At 41.6% G+C, this 23037-nt stretch overlaps 1 protein-coding gene across 2 annotated transcripts; it reads right to left on the bottom strand.

Moving 5' to 3' along the window:
* Positions 1 to 7199: 7199 nt before the first annotated feature.
* api5 (apoptosis inhibitor 5) lies at positions 7200 to 22650 on the bottom strand. 2 transcript variants are annotated; one of them, XM_076271570.1, is made up of 14 exons: positions 22344 to 22650; positions 21557 to 21718; positions 21318 to 21411; positions 20910 to 20975; positions 18604 to 18755; positions 18051 to 18257; positions 9983 to 10087; positions 9617 to 9706; positions 9184 to 9365; positions 8961 to 9054; positions 8654 to 8710; positions 8466 to 8548; positions 7798 to 7940; positions 7200 to 7711 (listed from the first exon to the last, which is right to left on the bottom strand). In XM_076271570.1, the coding sequence occupies exons 1-14, from the start codon at positions 22413 to 22415 to the stop codon at positions 7632 to 7634; spliced, it is 1587 nt and encodes a 528-aa protein (XP_076127685.1). In that variant the 5' UTR covers positions 22416 to 22650; the 3' UTR covers positions 7200 to 7631. The 2 variants fall into 2 exon arrangements, with proteins under 2 accessions (XP_076127685.1, XP_076127686.1); XM_076271571.1 differs by having other exon boundaries at positions 20910 to 20963.
* Between the last annotated feature and the right edge of the window lie 387 nt (positions 22651 to 23037).

Here is a 23037-nt window from a genome sequence, read left to right as displayed (position 1 = left end):
ACCCGTTTGGCCGGTATATCAAATCAAGTTAAACGCAATCATTGGCCTTGATAAGTACGTGGACGACAACCCCTGAGTCAATATTGCCCATTTTAAAACATTACACACCCTATTTCCATTAATTAGACATCCAAAATATTTGCTTTGGGTTGTCCGGTATACAAGGTTGTGTGTATATAGATCTTTTAATATGTTTGATGTCCCTCCCACCTGTTTTAGCGGTTCCATCAGGCGACATGTAGATGTTCTAGGAAACGGACACTGTTTTTGTTGTTTACTATTGGGAGCTGGATGTGAGTAAGGATTGATGGGGGTTTGTTTGAATATCAAGCTAAGATTAAGAATCTCCGCCCCTCTCCTCTCTCCCTCTCTGTTTATTTTTCCATCTCTCCTGCCTAAATGATGTCAATGGAAGCCGAGCTATAGAGCTATTTATAGAATACCGCCCCCCATTCCACCGCCACCACCAGCGTCACATGGTTCAGAGCCGATGCACAATATTCACCTCAAGAGAAGCGCATGAATAAGGGCGGTGAATATTTGTGAACGGGCTGGCGTTATCACATATGCCCGCAGCATAACGTTGGAAAGTTTGTGTATAAGCTAATAGCTGAGATATGTGAGAGCATCAACTCGACCACGCCATCGCTATGCCTCAATCAGCGCTTTAGTATGCGGCTTTCTCCAAAGACACCTACTCCTGTGTGCTCATTCATTCATCAGAACTATCCTTTCACGTACCTCTTCATTCACAACCACTTGAAGTAGGCTATCTCAATGGTCAAATGTGCGAACTCTCCCAGGGCCAAAAGGGTTGGTAAGTACAGTTATGGTTATGATAAGAGCGCCAAACACAACTATAGCGCTCTGGTCATTTATCTCCTGTGCATGGCGCACTGCATGGTCGACATCTCCCCAACCCCTTCTCGCTCATCACATGCCATGTTACGTAACAAGGCTTTAAGTCTCCTTCCATAACAAATAAACGCACGGTTTGCTGCACAAGCGTCTTCCATTGAGAACTCGGACTGCTATAAATAGAACACACTGTTCCCAGAATCTCTTTGAAGGGAATTAATTACAAGCACTATGCTAAAAAGAAATGTTTGAAGAGAACTACATATCAACAGAACCTATAAGAACAAAAAATAAAAACGTCCCAAAGAGCCACTCGCTCAGAGAATAATAACATCATGCACCTGCGGATTCCGCAGTGCATCTGTCGTATTTTCATGACTGAGCTGCATGATCGCTCCAGTCGATGTTTAATTAATGCGAAACACGATATTTATAGCAGTCCGGTCCATATATCTGTAACTGCAACACGTGTGCTACCATTTCCCTGCGCTCCCGCGGAAGCGGACATGTTAACACTCACTGGCTGCTATATTTAGTAACCCTCGCAGTGCTGTTACTATTCCAAGCATTGTACATGAGGGGGCGAATCGTGTTTTTTATGAAAGGGAAGAGAAAGTTCCCCTTCACAAGGCGTCATTTCCAAAAGTACATTTCAGACAAAGCTCTTCAGGACTGTGTTTGACCATCACGAACGTTGTGCAGCTAAAAGAAAAGACACATTTCCATCATTCCAAGATTTTCATTATGTGGAAATGGTAATTTAATTGCATCTCAATTATTGACATTTGCATAATACATGTGTTAGCCTACTACACGACCATCTTTATAGGCTAATCGTCCTCGGGATGCTGTCCAAATCAAAGCCCGTGTAGCAGAAGTGTCTCATGTCTGCAATAACGATGAAAACGTGCATTAATGCACCATAGATAGACCACAGATGCAAAGATCCAAAGATCCAAAGTTGAGATATGGCTGTCCAAAGACTATTTTGCTGGCCTGTGGGGGAGGTTCAGTGTAATATTTGTCAGTGAAGAGGTCACCCTTATTTGAGATTTCAACAGACACTCCACAGCTCTCGTAGGCTGTCACTGGCAAGTACTTTATTTGGAGGCAATAAATACGAATAGACCAAACGCTGTCCATGAGGTTTCTGTATTTCTTCAGATCATAAATGGATTGCGCAAATAAATTCCTACCTAATTGTTGCCTATTGACAACCTCGCTGCCACATAAATGATGGTAGTAGGTCTATACGGTAGCCTAGCCTATAGTGGGTTTGTTTTGGGGTTGCTCATAAAATCAACATGGGACAACATGGAACAACGTGATTAGGCTACCGGTATTTGTTAATGCTGCTGATCAGGCTCATATGAATGGCACACAATTCGCAAAATGTGGAGCCATCAGAATGAATGCGTTTCTTCACTGTATGTGTTCACTGTGTTCTTGCAAATGGAAACTCACCACAGTCTGTTTTTAAACGATTGTCTTTCTGCTTTCCTTTTTTTGCTGTTGCCCACCTCCCCCTCCCATTTTTGATTATTTTCAGCAGCAGAGTGCGTGGGAGGCACATGTGCAAGGTACCGGCTGGCTGGTCTGGGAAATACCTGTTCACGATCAATCAGAAAGTAGTTTCCATATGGACACATCGCCCCCAAGCGTCAAGATGTTCAAACTGCGTGTAGAACAATTCTATTTACGGAACAAATGTAGCGGTCAGTAAGTAGGCCTAGTCCACACATATCAAGTCATCAAGATATCAAACATTATAGAGGAAAGAGGAATTAGAGGAAAGTAGGCCTACAGTCAGTAGTGTCTCTGGATTCTAAGCGCTCACATCTATCTATAATCTGCTGATTGCAGCCCATTCTTTCAAGGAGGCATGTAGTTTGAAATACCAAAAAGCTGAAGCCTTCTGATGTAGCCAACTTATCTGTGATACTAATCAATAGTCTCAGCGATCCTGTAATGAACTGTGAACCAAAATTCCCAAAAAGGCCTGCTGAGGAAATCTGGTCAACGTTGGTGCTCTAGTGGTGAAACACAGAAAAAACATAGAAAAAACCTCACCCATGTATCAGATATAGGCATTCCATTAGTACATTAGAGTCTGTAGTTTGAGAAATAGAGGCCTCACAGGTCCTTAACTGGCAGCTTCATTAAATGGTACCCTACGCACAAAACGGAAGTCTCAACGTCCACAGTGAAGAGGGATGTTGGCCTTCTAGGCGGAGTAGCAAAGAAAAACCATATCTGAGACTGGCCAATAAAAGGAAAAGATTAGATTAGATTAGGATGGACAAAAGAACACAGACATTAGACAGAGGAAGATTGGAAAAAAGTGTTATGGACAGACAAATCTAAGTTTAAGGTGTTTGGATCTCACAGGAGAACATTTCCGAGATGCAGAACAAGTGAAAAGATGCTGCAGGAGTAGCAGAACAAGTGAAGGAGTAGCAGAACAAGTGTAAAGATTCTGCAGGAGTAGCAGAACAAGTGTAAAGATGCTGCAGGAGTAGCAGAACAAGTGTAAAGACGCTGCAGGAGTAGCCTACCTGACGCCATGCTGCATGGTGGCGCTCATGTGATGGGGGGGCAGCGTTGGTGCTGCTAAAGTCAGAGATTTGTACAAGGTAAAGGGGATTTTGAATAAGGAAGGCTATCACTCCATTTTGCAACGCCATGCCATACCCTGTGGACAGCGCTTGATTGGAGCCAATTTCCTCCTACAACAGGACACTGACCCAAAGCACACCTCCAAACTATGCAAGAACTATTTAAAGGAACCGTATGTAAGAAATGTATTTCAATTAATCATAAAATGGCCCTGATATGTCACTAGACATTAAGAAATCATGTTAATTTCAAATACTTATATCACTGACAACAGTAGTCCGGCCAGGACATTGTCATTTAAAAAGTGAAGTTGCAGCCCTCAACTGATGTTGATGTTGTCATGTTGTGTTTTGGCCTGATGCGCCACCCTCCACCTAATTACTAATCACAAAGTCAGTAGTGTTTCGGCATCCGGGTTGCCAGCTCTGCCAATCAGGGGGGGGGGGGGGGGGGGGATACACCGCTCTACAGTAATTTGAAAGTGATTGTACCAGTTTTGGCCACAAAGGAAGAAGCAGTCAGCTGGTATTCTTTCTGTAATGGAGTGGCCGGCGCAGTCACCAGATCTCAACCCTATTGAGCTGTTGTGGGAGCAGCTTGTGGGAGGTGCTACAGGAAGTGTGGGGTGAAATTTCTTCAGATTACTTCAACAAATTGACAGCTAGAATGCCAAAGGTCTATAAGGCTGTAATTGCTGCAAATGGAGAATTCTTTGACGAAAGCAAAATTTGAAGGACAAAATTATTATTTCAAATAAAAATCATTATTTCTAACCTTGTCAATGTCTTGACTATATTTTCTATTCATTTTGCAACGCATTTGATAAATAAGTGTGAGTTTTCATGGAAAACATGAAATTGTCTGGGTGACCCCAAACTTTTGAAAGGTAGTGTACGGTTTTAGATTTTATGGCTCCCAGTGGCTTAGAAACATATGGCAATTTTACATTTTTTTTTTTTTGTCCCAATTGACCTGATTCATCAGATAATCACTCAAAATCCTTTCCCATAAAAAAGTATGGTGTATAGTTGAAATATTTTGATAACTGGCCAAACAAGTCATAAAATATCACATCATACAATCATGTGTTGTGTTATATCATCAATGTTTTAGCTGCAGTGCCCTTATTACCATCAACACTAAATCAACATGCCAGGTAATTTTCTTGCAAGTTCTGGGTCCAGTGGTTTTTTGAATCGTAACCTCACCTATTCTTATCTCAGACCAATCAAAATAATTGTTTCTTATAAATCTCTTGTAGTTATAATAACATGATTAGTGATTGGTTTTATAATATTTAAAGAGCCCAAGATGGAAAACCTTATTTGCCCCATTTTACCTGATGTCCCAGTTTCCCTGACTTCACCCTAGGTCTACATATAAGTAGAAACACAGCACAGGTGCATCGCTTTTGCAGATCATTTCCCAATGTTCCTTGCATCAGGAGAATAAATGATTGGAATAGAACAAGTGCATTTCCACTGACTGACTGTTCTACATCAATTGGAAAATTATATCAAATGAATATGTGATATTCAAATTTTTTCTTCCTTTTCAGATGAGGAATTTCTTTCAGGAATTCTGTTTATCCACTCCGTCTTTCCTCTTACATAATGAGATGGAAAGCCATCATCTATAACGATTCAGACATCTGCGGTGGGAGAGCCCACCCACTGGCCCACTGGTCTGCCCACACACCTTCACACACGTGCTTATGCAGACATTCCATTACCCAGCGCCTGATTTGACTTTCTACTGCAAAGCAGCCTTCCCCCATTCAGTCCCAACACTGTGGGTGAGGGTAGGACAGGGTGAGGCTAAGAGTGGGTGAGGGTAGGAGTGGGTGAGGGTAGGAGTGGGAATTTCACATGGCATCTCTGGTTAAGACCCATGGCAGCTGACATTACTGTAGGCTAAGCAGACCCATTTAAAGAGAGCGATGTAGCAGGGGAGTCAGGGGCAAACTGATTTGGGAGACAATGGGGGCTGGTTGGTTGGGTCAGCTGGTTGGTTGGGTCAGCTGGTTGGTTGGGTCAGCTGGGTGTCCATACCTGGGCGGCGTTTTCCTCTCTGTCTTTTCTCCAAAAAGCCCTTATTATTGGATTTCTGTTCTTTCGGAACATCATCGCCATCACACCCCGCCAATACACAGCACATCATTTCATCAGGAAGCTTCTCCAACACACATCCCCAACATACTTACAGCACACTGCCCCCCCCCCAATACACAGCACATTATTTCATCAGGAACACACATATTGCACACTGCCCTCTCCCCACATACACAGCACACTATCCCATCTCCCTTGTCATCCCCCCAACACACACACCAAGACCCCTGGCAGTTGGGTTAGCCCCTTGAGCAGTGGATCTGCCCAAGGTTTCTTCCTTGGTAAGGGAGTTTTTCCTTGCCACTGTTGCTCTTGGGTGGTCCTTGTTGGTGCCCCCCCCCCCCATAAATGCACAAATAGGATGACACCAGACATAATTTCACTGCATTTCTTACATCCAGTAACTATATGCATGTGACAATAAACTTCCTTGTATCCTTGTATCTTAAACCTATAAAACTGCTGGAGCTTTGGCTGGCCTCATCAGAACCATGGACTGGGATATCCCCACATGCGTTTGTCTGTGTTACGATGTGAAGCTGATCTTCTGTGGCCTTTTCAGCTAGTTGTGGCAAGACACAAGACTGGCCCGTTTAAAGTGATTCTATGAGGCAAAAAGGGGCTATCCCAGCTCCAGATGTTAAGAAGCTGGTTTTATGCTAAAGAAGAGTTTGAGGTGGTGTTACAAGCAGAATGCTACTGGCAGCTACACCGTGAACAGAAGCAAACATACGTGTAGTTGGACCACTTACCATGCAGTACACACACCTGCTGCACGCCATTTGAACTGTTGTGCATAGGTTGACTTTATGCAGCCAGATTTGCCAATAATGGTCAACATTTCATCTGCTGGCTAATATTTCTGGGGCATGTCAAAGCGTATTCTGGGGCCCCTCGCTAAAGTCAGTCACTATAAAAGACATTTCTACAGCTCAGAATGTGCCCAATCAGCTTGATAAGATTACGTATATATTTCATTTGGAATGTGGATAATAAGAGGATATTTTTACTATTAATATTCATGCACAAAAGTAAGTGAAAATGTCAACTTTAGCCAATATGCATACATTAAAAACAGACAGAGGAAGGCAAAGAAAGCAGTATTTTAAAGTCAAATAAATTAGGAATAAACACCTGCAATCCCACCAATTTCTACACCTGGTTCTAAACTCTAAAAACTGATGGTCAGATCATTTGTCAGTAAAATCAGTTTTGTGATAGGTTTGTAAGATAGACGACTACTGCACATTCCTTTGGATAGAAGTTTACATTTACTTTGTTAATACCCTTAAAAACTGAAGTGGATTCCCCACCAGTGCCAATAACAGTACTTTTGATTGCTGATGGATTACTGTGATGTTCCCTACAATCTCACATTTTTAAAAGCAACATCACACTACAATACTTGACTCCCACCCATGATTAAGCAAATTTCACTTCTCAAAAAATGTAAATAATAAAATAAATAAAAAACACTGATCAATACTGTCAGACCACTGTATAGACAATCGCGAGTAGTAATACGTTTCTCACAATGACTGTTATATTAAATAGTAGTTCTTCCTATGGTATGCCTAATAAACTTACAAATCTAAATCAAAGAACAGCAACATGTGACTTCAAAGACAAGTTTATGATAAAAATTCAGATGAAAAACATTATCAGGATTTTACAAACTTGCAACAGGTTTCTCTACGTCAAACATGAATCTCTAAAAAAATTAAAAGATTAAATAAAAAAGGTACAATGTAAGTCATTTTGTAAAACAATAATTTTTTTCTCCATCAATCAAAAACAAACTATCAAAGTACAAGTTGGCAGTCCTTGTTCCACAAAAAGGTCAGGCAAAGAAGAGAAACTACAACAAAATGTGATGATCATTCTCTGGAAGGGATCAAAAATTCTCTTGGAAAGAACAAAAACAGGATCTAAAACTGCGCTGTTGATTGGACAATGGCACTGAGGTGATCAAGCTCAGCGCACCAATGGTCTTCTTTTGCCTCAGTTTGTGTGTGTTATATGTGGTAACAGACAGTCCTTCCCCACTCAGTAGATCCTTCCTCGGCTCCGGTTGCCTCTGCCTCCAAAGCCTCGACCTCTACCTCCTCGGAAACCACCACGCTGTTCTATAAACAAAAAACAAACAAACACTAAAGAAAACCTTTTTTTTTTTCAAATGGAAAAAAATGAATATAACTGCCAAAGTCCTCACCATATGGGAAGTTGCCGATGGTACCACTGTATTTGCCACTGGGTGGGTTGTAGATCTGGCGGGCGTCTCTCCTGGGCAGCGCTGGTGCCAGTTTCTTCACGGTGGTGCCAGCGCCCACGTCGTCCCCAGGTGGTCGTTTCTCACTACAGAACAAATCACATCATCTTCTCAAAATCCAAACCACGTCATCTTCTCAAAATCCAAACCACGTCATGGGCTTCACAGGCTGGATGGTTAAGGTTTGATTCAAGACTACAGGCAGAGTGGGTTAACGCGGTGCTAGTAATCAAGGATCTTTGCTACAGGCTTGAACCACTGATAGTTCCTCATTTTCCCCCAACTTCTTTAGTCAATTTACACTTTGAGGCCTATATTTACTTTTCTGCATTTGTAACATTTTACTTGCTGGCTTACTATAGCATGGTGATGTTTACAAATGGCACTTGTTGATTCCACATGTCTTGCATTTCACTACCAATCCCAAGATCCCACAAATCTCACCCAACACCTTCTTGCTGTCAGAGATCAAGATCCAAAAGTTTAGCTGTGGACCTACTGAAGGTGAGAACGTACAGTAGCCATTACATTAGAGATCCTGTGGTGGTAAGGGCCTTGAGCTGACCTATGTAAAATGCAATCAGCGAGATGCTCAACTAAGCAACACATACCCTACGGCGGCAGCCTCCCGCTGCACTGGCTTCCAGGACAGCGTGACTGTGCTTTTGTAGGAGGGAGGATTGTGAAAGAGATCCTACAGAGAACGAGAGAAGGATGCCATGAGGGATCGTGCGATTTGTTTGTTTGTTTCATTCATTCAAGAAAGGAATTGGTCATACAGTGTCATTTTGAGAGATACCTTGATAAGGACGTTGATATTGTTCGTAATTTTCAAAGCCACCACTTTGATTTTGTTCTGTAGGAGAGAAAAGGATGCAAACATTAGTTCTGGGAGACCACAGATGGATATTGTGACTGAGATCAAGTATTTAAATAGACCTTTCCCACCAACAATGTTTTATTTTTTTAATCTTATGTTTTTATTACTATACCAACAACACTGATTTCAAATATTTTATTTCTTACTTTTGGAAGTTCTACTTGCAGTACAGTACTAATTGCCAAAATAACCAAGTAAGAAACAGCAAACATGACAAGACACGTACCTCGTCCGTTTTAAGCGCCTCCCCTGTCTTGCCCTGCAGTGCAACTCTGAGCTGACGAATGTACACCTGCAGTCCTCTGGCAAAGTACTGCAACCTACACAACAGCCATGAAGCCAACAATCAAGTACAACTTATACGACTCAGTTAAAAACATTATTTACAGCAGGCAAAACATATGAACTCAAACTAATAAAGAAAGACACTCTTAAGAATAACAACTTGCCTGATTTTGAAATCTTTCAACTTGTCTGCATCGATTTTGTCAATGAGGAAGTCGGGCATCTTCTTGCCAAGCTGGTGGAAGCTGAACAGGAGGCACTCGACATAGCTGAACTGCAGCTTGGGTTCCTCGTTGGCCGCGTTCTCCCCGTTCTCACCTTCCTCTGGGGGCAGCGGCATGAACTCCTGCAGGTGGACAGACGCCACTCATCAACACAATTAATCACAACCCAAATACAGTCATCACAACCCAAACATCAGTCAAGAAAACCACTGAGGGCATTATTTTGAAAACCGATGGACTGATGGATTGAACGGATGGATGAAAATGAATTGCTGGGTGCTCTGGGCACTGTGGCTGCAAATGTCTTGTGAACTTGCTTCGTCACTGCAGCACATGCCATTTACTTTGTGATACTGATGGGTAGCGGTATTACCAGGAGTTTCTCAAACAACATCTTGAGGTTGTTTTCCAGCTTCTCCATATCACCACAGAACGGACTCATTTCTGCCAACAACTTCAAAACCTGAACAGAAATAAAGAAAGATTACGGCATTTAAACCACATACACACGGTACGGCATTTAAACCACATACACACGGTACGGCATTTAAACCACATACACACGGTACGGCATTTAAACCACATACACACGGTACGGCATTTAAACCACATACACACGGTACGGCATTTAAACCACATACACACGGTACGGCATTTAAACCTGCCTTTCAACAATCAGCAAACTGCCCCCTACACACATTCCATCTTGAAACATTACAGCGGAGAAAAAAGCACTGACCTCAAGTTGGATATCGAGTTCCGCCACTGGGCTGGTCAATGTGCTGAGATTTGGCAGGACGTGGTCAGAAAAATACGTCACAAAACGTGTGGAATGCACATTTTTCTAAGGAAAAGAAAAAAAAGAAAAAAAGAGCAAAATGATTTACCGAAGCCGGCGCACATACCCGACTCATGGATTATATTAGGGATGCACGACACAAAAAAACTGCCAATGCGGTACATTAGTTGTTGAAATATGAGAGAGAAAAAATATTTTCACCGGATGACTTCAATAGCTGTATTTGGGATAAACAAATTATCTCGGATTGATTTGGGTTTTTCATATGAATCAGCATGATTTAAAAAAAAAAAAAAAGCTGAGGAATAAATAAATACCGGTAAAAAAAACCAAAACATATTCCAATGCTACTTTTTGAGCCCCAGACCAGCAATGCTTTAGGCCTACAACTGATCTCAATGCACTAAACCAAAGGCACTGCTATGGGGGGACAGAGGGCAGAAGGGTGAGATTTTTCAACCACTGCATTGCTTCAGACTTTTGAAATATTCACGAGGGATAAAAAAAGCCATAACCACCCCACGCAAAACGGCTAATCAAGTGGTGCAGTTGCGTGCACATCATAGTAAACCGCTTGGTTTTGCCACCGACTTGGTCCAATATTTTACTATATGTGTACGACAACATGGACATGCATACCTGCAAACTCAGAAGGGCTGAAAAAGGTGACATATTTGCGAACTAAATCCTTGTAAAGAATCCCAATGTCCCCAGGAGAGATGGGCGGTTACAGCCGCAGACTCCGCGGTTAAACCGCGGATCGGGCGGATGACGTGAAGAAATATAACATTTTAATTAAATTCGGGCGGGTGGCGGTTGAACCAATCAAACGCATCACCCATATACATTAAAACAACCAGCGAATGGCAGGCGGGTGCGGTTTTGAAAATTGGTCAAAAAACGTTGGTGCGGATGGATGATAAGTTTTGCTATGCGGTTACGGTTGAAATAATAGCCCATCCGTGCATCTCTAGTCCCCAGACATTTTCAGACCTGTGCCAACCTTGAAGAAAGTACTACCTCAAACCTCACTGTGTGTGTTCACTGTGTGCTGAGTGTGTTTCACTAATTCACGGATTGGGATAAATGCAGAGACCAAATTTCCCTCACGGGATCAAAAGAGTATATAGACTTATACTTATACTATATACATACAAACATGTACTGAATTAGCACATACATTTCTGGGAAAAGAAAAGGAATGTTCTTGCTTATGCAACAGCTTCACAAATCTGATATTTAACATAACAGTAGTTTTGCCGTGCATTTTCGGCACAAGATTATGACAGTCGTAGGTAGACCTCAGTAAGTCAAATCTGATATTTGATATTGGTAGCAACTAGCAGTGATGGGCAGTAACGCGTTAGAAGTAACGCGTTACTGTAATCCAATTACTTTTTTCAAGTAACGAGTAAAGTAAGGGATTACAATTGCAAAAACAGTAATTAGATTACTTTTACTTTCCTGCAAGCAGCCTGCGTTACTGCGTTACTAAACTGTGATTTTGCCATAGACAGTAAAAGAATTTGGGATTTTGCCATATGGATTTTGTGAGACTACTCGTGACAATGATGTAGGCTATAGCTGCGAGACATAGATGTAAACAACAGACACACGTGTGCCAGACATGGAGTGCGGGAGAGAGCGCGAACATGGAGCATTTAATTCATTGCAGTTCAGACATTACAAAAAAAAAACATTAACGCTGTACACTCTGCGTGGGAAGAAAAATGTTGTCTACAGCAAAAAAATCCACCTCAAATCTGAGCAAGCACCTAGCAAGCCGGCACAGGAATGTGAAACTCATTAAGACACCCCCAGATCCCGACATGACGGCTGCAGCAACAGGTAAAAATAGACTTAAGAGGACGTCGCGGGTTCCCTGTAGCCTACTGGCCCGTTATAAAAGGAGCCAGGGCATTATAATATCTTGGCTGCATTCACTGTGATTTGGAAAATGGGCAAAAATATAATGTGGTCTTTGCCTTTTTGTAATGGGGCTGGTGAGTGTTGAAGTCTTCAATAATTCGTTTCCCTTAAACCAGCGTTTCTCTACCGGGTCGCGGAGACATGCCAGGTGGGGCGCGAACTGACGTGAAAAACAGGAGTTTTTTTTATTTTTTTTTTTATCTGTAGCCTAGGCCCAAGTAGCACCTGATGCGCAATGTAGGCTACGCACTGTGTTATTCATAGGGAAGCGCTCGTGTCAAGGCAACGTGAGCGCATGTTTGAATCTGCAAGCACGTTCACTAATGAACATTTCTTGAAGCTGGCCTATCTTAGCGATATATTTGGAAAGCTCAATGAGTTAAATCTCCCGTTACAAGGCAGACAAGCACCTACCTCACCTAGCAGATAAGATTACTGCATTCACCAAAAAACTTGAGGTATGGGACAGGCGCCTCGATCGCAACAGTATGCCTTTGAGAATCTGAGTGAAATCGCTGAAACGTCTGCTTCTCTTGTGATCCCATGTATTAAACAGTAGGCCTACATCACATCCCTGCAAAGTTTATTTGAAACATATTTCCCAACCAGCAGTGCTCAGTATGACTGGATTATGGATCCATTTAATGCAACATGTTAGTATTTCATTGAATATATTGTACAATGCTGTAAAATATTGGCTTCCTAATATGTTGCTGGAAAACAGAAATATGTGTGTTTAATTTACAATGGCACATTATGTATTTATTTATTATTATATCTGCAGCACCAGCTGATTTTAACTCTGCTGAAGAGGATATATTTAGAACTTGTCATTATTTCAATACATTTGACAATTTTAAGCTTGACCTACCACTTTCTTAGAGCGATGAGGGACAGGTGGGGCTCGAAAAGGCCCCCTTGATCAAAGTGGGGAATGAAAGAAAAAGTTTGAGAACCACTGCCTTAAACTAAGTTAAACTAAACATTTACATGAAGCACAGTAGCCTATGCCGTTTGAAACACATTCCACTCAGATAGGTGCTACCAGGCGCAATCATTTTTAATTGCAAACAGGAAATGTCTATCTAGCTGTTTATACCAACTTAATATCATGACTATTGCTAATATAGTGCCAAATGTGGAGTTTGTGGACTAGCCATAGGCTTATATTTGAATGGAGCTGATCATTATGAGAGTTGTGTAGATGCTCTTAAAGTGACAGCGCACCATTTATAAATGAGTTAGAAACTGCATCAAATTAGTAGTATTTCTTAAGAAATATTTTAAACTAACAGTTCTGCTTTGGGCACCAAAATAGCCAGCAGCGGCACTGCACACACACAGTTCAAACACATACTCTTCTTTGACATTAGAACAGCCTAAATGTGGCATGCAACAGCATTTTCTGTTTTGGTAAATGCATTACTCCTCTCTGCACTGCAACTGTTAAAAGATGTAAATGTTAATAGAGACTTGGTTTTAATATTTTTTTGCTGTATTTTATTTACATCTATTCGAATGAAGGAGTATACACACCAAAAAGTTAAGATTGAAACTAATAAAACCAAGTTTTAAAAAAGCGTATTCAGGTTGTGTATAGCTAGTGTGTTTTTGTAAAGTAACTAAGTAAAGTAATTAGTAAAGTAACTAATTACTTTTGAAAATAAGTAATCAGTAAAGTAACTAGATTACTTTCTTGGATAAGTAATCAGTAACTAATTACTTTTTCCAAGTAACTTGACCAACACTGGCAACTAGTGCAATGTTGTTAAAATGACCATAACTGGAAGCTTTCCGGAGGAGCTTGGGAGTATTTTTGCATTAACTTTCTCTATACCCTGCAACGAGACCAGAGGGGAGCTACACAGGCTATCAAGCATCCTGCTGTAACAACCGTTCAGGGGCACGTTTCCCAAAACCATAGTTGCTAACTAAGTTAGCAACCTTGTTGGTTGCAATGCAATTTCCCATTGCCAACCAACTAAGTTGCTAACAGGTTAGCAACTATGGTTTTGGGAAACACAGCCCAGCATGTTAAACCACTTGTTGCCTTGCTAGCTTGTTAGTTTGCCAGCAAAGTTAAAAAAAAAGATTGCCTATAAACATTCCTCTAGTCAATGTACTGCATTTGGCGTTTAAAGTGCATTTTGATTGCGGTCACAGAAGTAGCCTACTCTTCAGAACGAGTTAAGTAGTCCCCCTCAAACTAAAACTCTGCCATCACGTTTTGAGTCTGTAGTAAAAGCTTTTTAATTTAATAACATTTATACTTAACTATTGGTCAAGATATGATGGCAGAGTTTTAGTTAGGAGGGGGACTTAAAAGTCATTAGGTTGTAAACTTTCTAAACCACCTATACTTATTTTGTCCATTTCATTCGTCCTAGTACAACTTTTCTCCTGCCTCGTCATGTGCCCGGTCATTCACTTGCTCTCACTGGGTTTGCTTTCCTTAGTGCGCGGTACCGTTGCTCTGTCATATGGTAGTGGGGTGGTGATGGCGTAGGGGTTAAAGAGCTGGGCTAGCATGCAGTAGCCTGAAAAGTGGCGGGTTCAATACTAGGCTTCCACTGTTGTGTCCTTGGGCAAGGCACTTCACCCCCGAGTCCCAAATCGCAGGGACAGTGGCCCTTGTACAGTAATATAATTGACATTATATGGATTCATATAATTGAAATTAATAAATGTAAATGTATAACCCAGAGTTGTCATTTCTTTCAAAAGGAAGAATGTAGACTTTAAATTAACACTTGTTTTGAAGTCTTTATATGCGGCAGTGTCGCGGTCATTCTAAAATTAGATCACATATAGGTGTGAACCGATATTGCGATTTTATTACGGTTAATTATGCAGCCCAAGATTACGTCATGAATATATTTACCGTAAAACTTCAAATAATCGCAGAGTCCCTAAGAGACGCCTGTCTCTTTTAAACGCCTGGCGTGGCTACAGGTTTGGGTTAAAGGCCGGTCTCTAGTAGAGGCCTGGGGCCTCATGTACAAAGACTTGCGTGGATTTCATACTAAAACATTGCGTACGTGCAAACCTGAAAAGTAGCGTACGCACAAAAAAATCCTGATTTATGAAACTGTGCGTACGCAGCATTCCACGCAGCCTTTCTTTGTACATCCCAATTAACGTGAAATTAAGCGTACATGCACGAGCATTACACTCCACCCTCTCTCCTCCCTCAATCACACTCATTTTAATATGCTAACTAGAAGGCCACTCGAGAGCGCAGACCTCCGCGAAGACAAAATGGCCTATCCCGCAATATTAATAACAATGAAAACTCATTTGTGGATCCATTCATACTCGAACCTGCTCCAAAGTTTAATAATTGAAATCATCAAATTAATAAAAAAATAAAAAAAATATCTCCAGCGAATGCGAGGTAGAAGTGTTTATCCGACAAAATGTCAATAATCGTACGTCTTTATCATCTGTAATTAATAACAAAAAAAAATCAGTAGTGGCAGAGCGTAGCAGTGGCTAGCTATAGGGTCAGAGACCGTGGTAGAATTATTGGTCAGTCTGCAAGTAGGTGACAGGGTTCGCATAACTGGGTTTGATGTATTTGAACCATTACAACACAACTGCATTAATTAAAAAAAACATTACATCAATCGTGTCCAAGTAGGCTACCACGCATCGCGCACTCGAGGTGGAATAAACAAAGTTGATCCAGGCCACATCGCCACAACATTACGATTTCTGGATCATATCCCTATATTTGCACACAAGTGTGACAACAATAATGCGAATGCTTACTCGAGGAAAAGTCAAAAGTATCCTATGCAGTCAATCACACTAAGGGAAATAGCTTATATCCGCGATTATTAGTCAGCCTATCTATTCTATCTATATGTGTAGGCTATAGGTTTCACATTCCCTTTTAATTCGTATCCTCTAATAAGTCTACAGTTGTCATCACAGATAGGTTGTTGCATAACTTAGTAGAATTTGAGCATGTTGCATGTCCATTTATATAGAAACATAGGCCTACTTTCGAAGTCATTCGAATCATTTTTAATAATCCACGTTTCACAATATACTGTGCAAATAAATGCCTATATAGACTCGCGATCAACTAATGTTGTTGCGCTGCATTGCCTCTAAGTGTCGCCAACTGACGATACACATTGGAAATGTGCGTACGCCAGACATGAAGTTTGCGTGGAGGACCGCACATTCTCACGTTCAAGTCAGTATTCGTACATCCGGACGTGAGCGTGAGAAGTGGCGTACGCAGCATTTTTGTACGTACGCAAGCTTTGTACATGAGGCCCCATGTCTGTTTTTTAGTTTCGGGTTGTATTTAATCTTCTAAAACCCGTCAGATCGTCTGTTTAAAGATTCGCAATGACACGAAACCGTTATAGAAAGGAGGCTACTTACAGCAGTGTGAATTAGATGTTGCACGTCGTTACAAGCCGTCGCAAAGCATTCACATGTCTGGTCACAGTTGCAAGGTTTTAGAATGTTGCATCAAGTTGCTGCTCATCTCGTTGCGAATCTTGGGTGTGATTTAGGCTTAAGTATGGCGCAGACTGCGCACGTTATGATTAGATGGCATTAAAAGACTGCGGTGGGGAAAAGCTAGAGTTCCAAATTGTATAACTTTCCAATATGAACTATGCCTATAGGTCCCACTTCGTCATCATTCAATTCATCCCTTGTGTTTAAAATTTGCGGATAGGCCGATGGTAAGCTTGTTTTTATGCTGGCAACAAAACCAGAACGGTTCGCGAACGTTATTCTTTATTCTAAATGCCATGGCGATAAAGAGAAAGAAGTCAGAAAAGGAATTTACCTTAGACTAGGCTATATCAGAGCCCATCTACGGACATTCTCTGGCTATATAACCTACTGAAATAGGTTAATGATGTAAAGTCAAGTGTGCTGGGGACTGGGGTCAAGGGGACTGGTGTGTGCGCGCAGAGTTTTTATTGATGAGTCGGAGTGGCAAGTGCTGCTTAGACCTACTCATACACGGCGGTGAAATGGCGTATTTAGCTGTCTAAATTCAAATCATATGCTGGGGGAGAAATAGTCAGACATCCATGATTATTTTGTTATTCAGCACCCCTGGTCAAAAATATGTTCTCGCGAGCCTGGAAGTAGGCTATGATTTGAATGTAGACTGTTGTCAAATTTGGCAAATACAAAACGGGAGAAACAATATGGTTCATGCTCCCTCATGCGGTTTCATTCGTGCCGAAAAGGTGGTTCCACTTTTGCATAAATAATTCCTGAACGGTTTTGGTCAGGGCTGATAATGCAACTGTATTTGACAAAGGACCGATATAGGCTATTTGCTAGTGACAAAATATGAGCTTTCAGTGTGATGCGATTACGTTTAATTAAATCGTGTTTCATCTATTCTGGCTATCCCCGCTATTTGGATCTTACTGTATCTCACTCAATGAACAAGATCTCAACACTGAATGATGATCTGTAATTGTCATCAGATAGCCTAGTCATATAGGTAGACATTCAGTGTGTTTGAAATAATTAATTTGATAATATTTTCCATCTTTGCAGAGGAAAAGTTTTGTGTAAAGGGAATTAAAGGCCTGTCTCATATAGACGCCTGTCTCTAATACTAGCCGGTGCAGTTTGCCGATTTGGGAAAATTGAAATGCAGTGTTAAAGGTTGTTTACGTTTGTTTTCAAATGATTACTCGATTTTGAGTACTTTTTGAGGGTTTTATGGGTTTTTCACGGAGTGAAATAATGGAGCTTCTCCAATAGAGATTGCTAAGACACGTGACCAAGATTATGGGTACGTTTGGCCGTTTACATTGGTTTACATGGGCATGGATTGCGGCGGATCCCCAAAATGCTGTGTGTTCACCAATGGTAAAAATGCCATGATGACGACACATTCTCAATCTCTATAGTTACAGTTGCTGTGAACTGCCATTGACTGCCTACTTGAGCTATACATTTCAAAACATACCAGTGCACCAAAGATTCAATCAATGGCAACATTACATAACACCTGTGTTACATTTCACCTCAACAGTGTGCCCAATGTCTCTTGCTGAGAGAGAGAGAGAGAGAGAGAGAGACTCACCGAGAACAGGGGCAGAGCCTGACGTGTGCACTGCAGCAGACGGTCTACGGCGTCGGCGTCGGCCGGGTTGAGCGCCTGCTCCAGGAAGGCCTGCTCTACCACCAGCTCCACCAGCTGCTGCCGGCCGCTCACCGTCTGCAAGTTCTTCAGGCCGGACAGGATGCGCATCAGCAGCACAAACTCCTCCCCCGTCACATCCTCCAGCACCTGGGGAAACAGCGCAACACCGGGGTCAGGTGGAGGTACAGACAAGAATACAACACCGGGGTCAGGTGGAGGTACAGACAAGAATAACTAGGAACACTGAAACAACACCAGGGTCAAGTGGAGGTACAGACAAGAATAACTAAAAACACTGAAACAAAACAAAGCAGTACAAGCTGTGGCAGGGCTTATCAGTTTCTACTCCCTGCTAATCCACTTCTCATTCATTTATCCATATTAAATGGCCATCAACAACCACAATAGTGAGACTCCACCCTTTCCATCAGTGATTGTTAAGTTTTTTTTTTTTTTTTTTACTTCAATGATGATTGCATCTTTCCTGACTTACTTTCTTGGTTTCAGTGAAAATATGGTCTTCAACCTCTTTTGTCATGACATCTTCAGGCATCGTCTTGAGTTTGGTGGAGAGAAACTTAATAGCGCGCTCCCGCACAATGTCCTCTCCGTGCAGTATCTGGCTGAACAGACCGCCCAAAGTGCCTGGAGAACCACAACATGCAACAGGATGAGCACAATGCACAGCACCCACAGCTAGTGTTGTCACGATACCAAAATTATGACTTTGATACGATACCTGCCATAAATATCACGATGCTCGATACTGAAACGATACTACGGCGAAATCCTAAGATATCTGGAAAAGAAAGGACTCTTACCTCCTCCAAGTGTATTGAGTCATTTGTTTTGAATTCGGTGCACTTTTGTAGTGTGCAGGTCAATTCTGGGTTCTAAACTTGCTACATAATTATTATTTTTATAGTCAGTAAAATAGTAGGCCTACTTTGTGTGATTAAGTCCTTTATTTTTTGTTATAGTTCATTTACATTTTGTTGTGTTTTGCCAATAAAGTAGCTTTAAATAGCCAAACTAGGCTAGATCAAGGTCAGTGTTGAAATTACTGCATGCAAATCACTGAATGCTATGCAGAGGGGCCTAATCTTTAGGCCATCTGATGTACAGTATAGGCTTCCCTAGGCCTTCCCGTGTTCATGGGATTTCTTTGACAGTTGCAAAGGGAAAAATGTGAGGATGGTCTTCTTTGCGCCCAGTGTACAAGTACGACGTTCCAACCACTCAGGTCTTCGTCAGATAGGCCTACACCATTACCTGTTGCAATATGTCTGTGCATTCCTACATTAGCCTACGTCTATTTCTTTGATAACATGATTTGCTACCACGTAACAATAAGCCGCTATTATTATTAGGACTCAACACACTTTGGTGGTATTATATGCTGTGGGCTTTAATTAGCGCATTTCGGGTATCCTATCCTACATCTGGGCAATACTTATTGAACAAATTGCAGTCTACATGCCATGACAAATATTACAGGTAGTACTGACCGAACATGAAATAGATTGTTTACAAGTGGTAATTTTATTCTGGCGTTAACATTGCGCTTTCATCACGTTAGCACCCTATGATTACAGCTCGTTATGTCTCATCAAAATGATTACAGCTCGTTATGTCTCGTCAAAATTAATGGTTGAAGGAAGGTTCGCTTTATCCCAGAGAACCATACTCGTTTCACTTAGGCTAGACTAAAACAGAAGAGAAGAACTTGCCACTAACCATGTAGTCGTGTTTTCTATAGCATATTCATTAACCTGTTGTTCTTTGAACAAAAATGTTTGTTGTATGTGCGAGGTGTTTAGCCAAGTTCCATGCGTAGCCTACTGCTTTTAAATGACTTTGAAACATATTTCACAAACGGGCCTCTGTGTACCTGATGGCTTGCCTTCACTATTCGCGATGTATCCGAAATAGTTGCAGATTTCACTTCACCTTTTGTTTTATCCACAAGGCCGAGGACGGTCGGCAAAGAACTACAGTATGTTGACGTTGGCTGCGCACTCACTCACTCAGAGCTGCCTGCTTGACACGCCCACTTGCCTAGATGCGTGCAAGAAGCAGTGAGAGCAGCAGTTCACGCAGACACAGAACGTTAATTTTAATAAAGTATCGAAAAACGTCGGAAATCGTATCGTTTTTTGCGTGAAGGCATCGTGATACCTTTTTAGTATCGATACACCGTGCAACACTACCCACAGCACGTCACATAACTAAATACTACATGCAGCATATAACATTTCACAGCATCAACGGTATCATGTAACTAGATTATACGTGCTGCATCTAGATGAAACAAACATCAAGTTAATCAAAAATATCAGTTTTAGCCTTTCCATTCATTTGACACTGCAGCAACACTAACTGTTTTCAGACATGTCCTCCGCACTATATGCGGATCAAACGGTTGTGAAACGGATGTGCGACCCCTCGGTTGATTCAGATATGATGCTTACATGCGGACATTATGAGTAAACGACACCAATGCACATGAACGGACTCTCCACGTGGTTGAACAGGTTGAACGTGGTTGAACACGCACATGAACAGAATCACCGCATGTTCTTCGCTTTGTTCAAACATGAGCTCATTTACATAATGTCAGTCCGAAATAGTAGGAGGGGAGTAGTGTAAGAGCCGCCTAAAATCTGAGTTCCAAATGTCGGGACATGCTGTTCAGATATACGGCCCACCCGATTGATATCCGCAGAACATGCGGACTTACACCGATGTCTGAAAGCAGCTACTAACACACTGGTAAAAGTAAAACACAAAGAAATGTACCTTTGGCATCAATCTTGAATATGGAGATCAATGCTGTGTTCACTTGGTTGAACTCTGCAGAATCATCTGAGCAGAAAACATGCAGGACGGCATGAATGGAAAATCAGTGCATAACAATCATCCAGTATTACCGCTTCTATGACAGCTGCAGGTTTCTGCATCCCTCAAGAAAGCGTTTTGACGTCCACCGTGAAATGAATGCAAGTTTATATAATTACTACATGTCACATTGTACAGCGTGACTAAAAAGATAGCATCTTACTCTACACAGGCTGAATCATCTCGATGACCGGGTTATGAACTCACAATAAAATGAAAAATGTAATGAGTTAATGTCAATGCACTACACTGTGAGAAAGTACATTGTGTAAACAATAAAACCACCAAGGCTGTTGAGGAATCATGTACCTGTTTGCAAAAGCTGTGTCAGGATGTCCGCCACTCTAGGAAGGTTTTCTCCAGCAGCAAATCTAGGGAGTTCCTTAATAGCCTGCCTTCGGATCTACAGAAAGGAGATCATCAAGGACATGCAAACATTAAGGTATAACAAGCCCAAACCAAGCAACCGATCTAACACCGTTTTACAAACATGTTCATATTCTTACTGAGACATCATCTTCACATAGGTCAAATGTTCATATTCTTACTGAGACATCTTCATCTTCACATAGGTCAAGCTGTGCGTTGATTGCAGCGTCAGCCAGTTCAGGGAAACTGCTGAAGAATTTAGGGATGAACTGGGCCGCCAGGCGTTTCTCCTTCGGGCCCCCCTTCACCCCATCCAGAATGACTTGATACGCATCCTTGTGCTATGTGAAAAGGAGCAGAGGTAAACATTACAACATTGAGTTAACACAATGTGCAATTGCTAAAGGTTAAACACCATTTAGTAAGTGAAGCTTACTTATGCAGCGCCGTTTCAAACGTGAAATTTTAATGTTAAGTTACCAACTGGTTAAAGTTAGCTAGTGATACCTGGCGATAAATTAATGTTATTGGCCAACTAACAATAAAGCAATTAACTGTTGGCTAATTTCGTTTAATTAGTTATTGCTAAATGCGTCTGGTTGGGTTAGTTAAAATATAATGTGTGAGACTCGGGAGACTCTAGCTAACATTAGTTATAATATCCATCTCACGTTATATCACTTAGCCAGGAAAGCGGACAATCCCATAGGGTTAGCCAAAAAGCTAACAGTATGCGCTGGCTAGTAAGGAACTGACATAGCTAACAGATAACCCATAGGCTAACGTTAACGTTGCTACTGCTAGCGTTGTGTGTGGCTTAACACACGGCCATGCTGTAACATTATAATGTGTCCTAGCTACTTAACTAGCTTACTTAAGAGTTTGGTTATTTATAAGGTTAGCTATATAGATTTGTTTCCCACCTAATCGCAAACGACCCACAAAACACTCTCTAAACCGACTTACCTGACTCAAGTTATCCTTTGCGTCTGCAAGGATCCCATAGTTTCGATACAGCTCCTCTACAGTGGCCGCCATCAGCTTGTGACCGTGTTTGTATAACGTTAACCTTAGCTAGCGTTTGCAAGATAAAATTCCTTGTTTGCGAAGTTTCTTCTAATGGCAAAATAGCAAATCCAGTGAATTTTTCTCCCGCCTGCAATACAAACCGGGAAGGGGAAAGGGAATGGAAAATACTAGAAACCAGCGAGATGATACCCCACGGCTTCTTCCTCGCTTTCAAGCTGTTGATGCTACAAGCCCACGGTGACCACGATAGACAGAGCATGCGCATACGATTCACCAAGTACGCAAGCGTCACATATGACGCCAGGGTAACGAGCTCCGCCTATCTACAATCTTTGCTGGTAGCCTAGGCCTACTTACTGGCTGGGTTTGGTCAATTATTGTTGTCGGTCAATTAGCCTTTAGGCCTGACTTTGCAGCTTTTCCTACTAAATCAAAATCAAGTAGCTGACATAACACTTTTTTGGCTACACTGTCCGAAACTTGCTACCTTAAAAGTAAAATACAATAGCCTAGACCTACATATCAGTAGACTACTTCTGTAAAATGCCATTTTGACAAAAGCGTCTCCGCCTGCTCTACCAAATCAAACTAGAAATGTGATTCAAACCACCATAGAGCACTGTATCCTAGC

The sequence above is a fragment of the Alosa pseudoharengus genome, unplaced genomic scaffold (assembly GCF_046254945.1).
Source record: "Alosa pseudoharengus isolate Yale_2024_CS ecotype anadromous, Long Island Sound unplaced genomic scaffold, YU_APseudo_1.1 YU_APseudo_1.1_scf_10, whole genome shotgun sequence".
Classification (NCBI taxonomy): Eukaryota; Metazoa; Chordata; class Actinopteri; order Clupeiformes; family Clupeidae; genus Alosa; species Alosa pseudoharengus.
This window is presented reverse-complemented; position numbering and strand designations above follow the sequence as displayed.

Excerpts from the sequence above, each read along its gene's own strand:
- api5 (XM_076271570.1), bottom strand. The coding sequence starts at position 22,415 with ATGGCGGCCACTGTAGAGGAGCTGTATCGAAACTATGGGATCCTTGCA. Across the intron at positions 9,366-9,616 it reads TGTTGTTTGAGAAACTCCTG|GAGTTCATGCCGCTGCCCCC; the intron begins GTAATACCGCTA and ends GTCCACCTGCAG. Across the intron at positions 9,055-9,183 it reads TTGAAAGATTTCAAAATCAG|GTTGCAGTACTTTGCCAGAG; the intron begins GCAAGTTGTTAT and ends GCTGTTGTGTAG.